The 4,542-nt window shown below is 40.9% G+C and overlaps 1 protein-coding gene across 6 annotated transcripts in view; it reads right to left on the minus strand.

Moving 5' to 3' along the window:
• Positions 1-2,745, minus strand: part of LOC117962112 (protein FAM111A-like) — a 7,497-nt gene extending 4,752 nt beyond the window's left edge. For 2 of the 6 annotated variants that reach the window (XM_034901205.1, XM_034901206.1), the window contains exons 1-3: positions 2,571-2,745; positions 1,705-1,784; positions 1,331-1,513 (exon numbers count right to left, since the gene is read on the minus strand). In XM_034901205.1, the coding sequence (XP_034757096.1) occupies positions 1,331-1,513; positions 1,705-1,784; positions 2,571-2,664 (357 nt within the window). In that variant the 5' untranslated portion in view covers positions 2,665-2,745. Of the gene's footprint in view, positions 1-1,330; positions 1,514-1,704; positions 1,785-2,570 lie in introns of those variants that run through there. The other 4 variants (XM_034901209.1, XM_034901210.1, XM_034901208.1 and 1 more) reach the window with 3 other exon arrangements.
• Between the last annotated feature and the right edge of the window lie 1,797 nt (positions 2,746-4,542).

A 4,542-nucleotide genomic window follows, 5' to 3' on the forward strand; every position in this document is an offset into this window, starting at 1 on the left:
CTGCATTAATATTGCAATTAGGTATTTATCATGACAGATTATAGTATTTGGAATCTGGCGGTCAAAATGACCGCTCACTGCAGTTCTAGTAGTTATGGAATCCCGGCACTTCTAGTGTTAAACTCCTTCACTTGGGCCAAGGATTCACCCCCTACCCGAAGAAAGCACTCCATCGGTTTCCTGCTGAGAACCATGGCCTCAGATTTAGAGGTGCTGATCCTCATCCCAGCCGCTTCACACTCGGCTGCAAACCGATCCAGTGAGTGCTGAAGGTCACAGGCCGATGATGCCATCAGGACCACATCATCCGCATCACAGACTATATCAAGTTATAACCTATATCAACAGAACAACGCCAGGGACATCTGGAGAGGGCTGCAGAACATCACAGGCCACGGCAAAGGTGTGGAGAGAAACCAAGCCAGCGGAGACAAGGACTGGGCAGATGAGCTGAATCTGTTTTTTAACAGATTTGACTCTGCCTCCTCGCCCTCTTCACACCCCCCAGCCCCCTCTTTCACACTTCCCCTGGCCTACTCTCCCTCCCCTCCTCAGCCTGCCACCTTCAACGACCCTCAACAACAATAGACTCTCACCTACCACCATCCCCACACCCCAGTCATCCTCCACCCCCTTCTCCATAACAGATGGATCAGGTGAGAAGTCAACTTAAGAAGATCAAGGCAAGGAAGGCCCCGGACCCCATAGAGAAAGTAGAGGAGAGGAGGATGTTAGCTGACATCCATCATGGACAACACCTCCCACCCCCTACATGACACTGTGGGGTCGCTGAGTAGCTCCTTCAGCAGCAGACTGATACCCCCCCCCCCGTGTAAGAAGGCGAGGTACCGCAGGTCATTCATCCGGGCCGCTGTCAGACTACAACACCTGCACCACCTGATAATGTTGTAGTTTCTCTTCTTGTTTTTCATTTACTCCACACACTCTCTGTATATCTTTATCTGTATTTATATTTTTCCGTTACATTTCCCATTTTTATAATATTATTTATGGTCACAGGTAAATATAACATATTATGGTTACCTACTTTTGCTATATTACTTTAATTACATATTCAATTAAATTTTAACGTCACTTACGTACACTGCAATATTGTTTTTTTTGTGCTATGGCAACCACACTTTACAATACCTTTATTTGAGTCTATACCTTCTGCTCATTGGCTGTTGTTTGCCTGTTTGTGTGTTTACTAGTTTGTTTTTTTGTTTTGCTTTTATTGAAGAAAATGCTGCTGTAACAAGGGAATTTCCCCTCTGTGGGATGAATAAAGTATCATCTAATCTAATCTAATCTCACAATAAGAGCTCACCTGAGAGCCTGTAGCTCCACCTGGATCAGACCCTGCAGCTCTGCTCTTAGCTCCACCTGTAGCTCCACCTGTAGCTCCACCTGTAGCTCCACCTGGATCAGACCCTGCAGCTCTGCTCTTAGCTCCACCTGCAGCTTCACCTGGCTGTGTACTCTCTGTCAATCGGCTGCTGCCAGGAATGTCCTGATGAAATAATGATGGCATTCACACACAATCAAATCAGCTGGATAATCCACAGATAACTCTGCATGGTAAATATATCCATGTTGGAGGTTTTAGTTTGCCAAACATTGAGGCTACACAACTTACAGATTCAGTCAAAGATAAATGTTTTTCAAATATTAAATAAAGACAGCTGTTGAGCTGTTACTTACAGGTGTGCCGAAGTATGACTTAAGGGTCTTTTGCTTTTTTGGAGGATTTTTCTTTTTGGTAGGCATTTTCAAAATAACTCCTAAAATGACAAAAAATGAAATAAGTTGGTGTTTATATGACATCTTTGAAACATCAACTATGTTACTTACGTCTTACACCTGAGATATAAATATGAAAATAGACATCTTTGCCTTCTGTCTGTGCCCAAATCTATGCTTTTTAATTGATACTGCATCTAAGTGATGCAACGATAAACTTAAAGTTTGCTAGGTTTTAAAAAAAGATCGCATTTGCCGTGTACTTCTTTATCTACGGTATACAGTACGTCAACTAACAGTTGGCTGCCTTCAGAATATTCCTCCACTCAATCTAGTACAAATTAAAGATAATGGTTTACAATCTTTTTTTAATCAAACATCGTGTGTCAGTTTTTATTCAAAGGGATTTACATTAAGAAGATGTACACGCCTCTATGAAATGGAATAAAACTGATTAAACTGTAGAAGGCTAATACAGCACAGCGGCAACGCAGCCATCATGGGTCCCAATCTTAACTGAATAACGTGCAGGGGTAGAGACATTTGTAAAGACAGCAGATTGCTCTTTTCTACGAGTGGCTTAATAACTGCAGTTTTTTTGGGCCTGTGGGAAATAGCCTTGAAGTAGAGAATGACTAATGGCCGAAGTTCTGATGTTTCCGATGACTGGACAAAAAAGATATAAAACGTTGACTGTTTTGTGAAACAAAAGTTGGATCCCTTTCCCCACCATTTCATCACACAATCAACGTTATAGAATGTATTCCTTAACAAAGACTCTAATAATAAGACCATGTATCTTTAAAGAAAGAATCTGGAGGTCTTACCTTGACTTGCTGCAACCGTCTCTGAAAAATGGCTCGCTGTTTCAGAAGAAAAGTGAGGAGGGGCTGACTCTGCACTGAACCTTCTCCTTCTCATATTTCATTAACCCTTTGGACCCCCACTGTCACACCACATTGTCACACCATGACCCAGTCCTCGCAACCAAGTCAATATTCCCTCAACGTCTTAATATTTTACTCTTAGGATGGATTATGTAAGTCACCAGTAAGCGCCAAAATGTAATTATTGTTAGTTCTGATGACAGAGTCGTGTTGTGTAGAGAATTTTTTAAAACTTTGCATGAGGACAGGTCTTTGTCCCCCCCCCCCCCCACCACACACACACACTGTCTATGGAATAAACAAAATTATATTTTTCAAAAATACTGCATTACAGTTTACTTAGCAAACTCTAGCAATGTGTAGAACGCAAGAGGCATTTCACAGTTACTTCAAGGCTTACTCTCCAAGCCTCATTAACTTTCCACTTTTAGGTGCTCAAAGCGATGTCACACATTTTTTTAGGCTACAACATTTTTTGTCACATACAGGAAACAAATGAAATAAATGCGGTCTCTGTAGAAAGCCCAGGGTCCACAAACGGCAACAAAAGCCGACTGGCCGACCTGGGCCATAAACCGTGTTTTATTGGTGCGCTGAAGCACGGAAGAGAGGGGGAGGGGACGGGATGAGGAGAAGGGAGTGGCGAGCCAGTCTCAGTTATGTTTGTAAAATACTTCAATCATCAACAAGAAGTAATGTCATCCAACATCGCTTAGAGCACTTTTAAGATTCATTCGTCATAGAGTAAATTACAACGTTTCTAACGCACAACAAAACTAACAGACAGACCTGAGAAACCAGTTTACAGAGGAAGGTGAAGCTTGGCTCAACAATTTACCGTCCTGTACTGGATAGCTCCAGCTATGCTGAAATGCAAATGTTGTATTATAACTTTACAATTCCATCCAACAATAATAGGGTACGTCATGTTGTAGTTTATGGTTTCCTCCACTTGATGTCACTGTTTTTATTTTGCACTAGGTGTGGATAATGAAAGTTGTTATAACTGTGGAAATGGGTCTGGCTATATAAACCGAATCCCCCTAATCCTATTTTCTGGCTTTGGTAGTAAGGACTGCCAACGTTATAATAGACTTTCATCTTGGATTACAAATGAAGATGTGCAGCAACGTCGTTTGCTGGTAGTATGGTAAAACGGCCACTTGGAGGCGCTGTTTATTTGTCATTCCTGCAACCTGAGGTCAGGTCAGCCAGACAACAGTGGATGAGAAACATATGCTGGATACAGAAACATCTGTAGCAATTATAGGAAGTCAGGAAAGGTTAACAGCAGTGAGGACCAACAGGGTTTTTCTTTTTTTTTTTTTTTTCAAACTTTGTTTATTTGGTTTTTAACAAGAATTGCATAGCCATACATTTACAATGCGATACATATAAAACAAACCATGCAATTCCCTTGAGTTATAAAAACAAAACAAAAAAACACAACAAAACGACCTCCAATCACTCCCATGCAATAAGGAAAAGTCCTAAGAAAAAGGGCACACCTACACAAAAAAAAAAAAAAAAAAAAGTTTTGAAATAAATAAAAATTAAGATGCATTCTGCTACACCTAAAAAAGAAAAAGAAAAATAAAGGGTACAGTTTGTGCCCAGGAAAGCGAATATGGAACCCTAAGAAAAGGAAGGTCCGAGAAAAAGGACACAGGATGAGCAGACAAATACATACACAAAGGGCTAGACTGGGACCGAATGGAAATTAACTTGACCAACCAATCGTAGTAATGGCTGCCAGATTTCTGCAAATTTGTCAGAGGAACCCCGTAGTGACATTCAAATTTTTTCAAGTTTAAGAAAATAAACAATATCCCTGAACCAATGTATGAAAGAAGGAGGTTGTGGTGATTTCCATTTAAGAAGAATTATCCTCCTTGCAATAATGGTCATAAAG

Source organism: Etheostoma cragini, chromosome 19 (assembly GCF_013103735.1).
Source record: "Etheostoma cragini isolate CJK2018 chromosome 19, CSU_Ecrag_1.0, whole genome shotgun sequence".
Lineage (NCBI taxonomy): Eukaryota > Metazoa > Chordata > Actinopteri > Perciformes > Percidae > Etheostoma > Etheostoma cragini.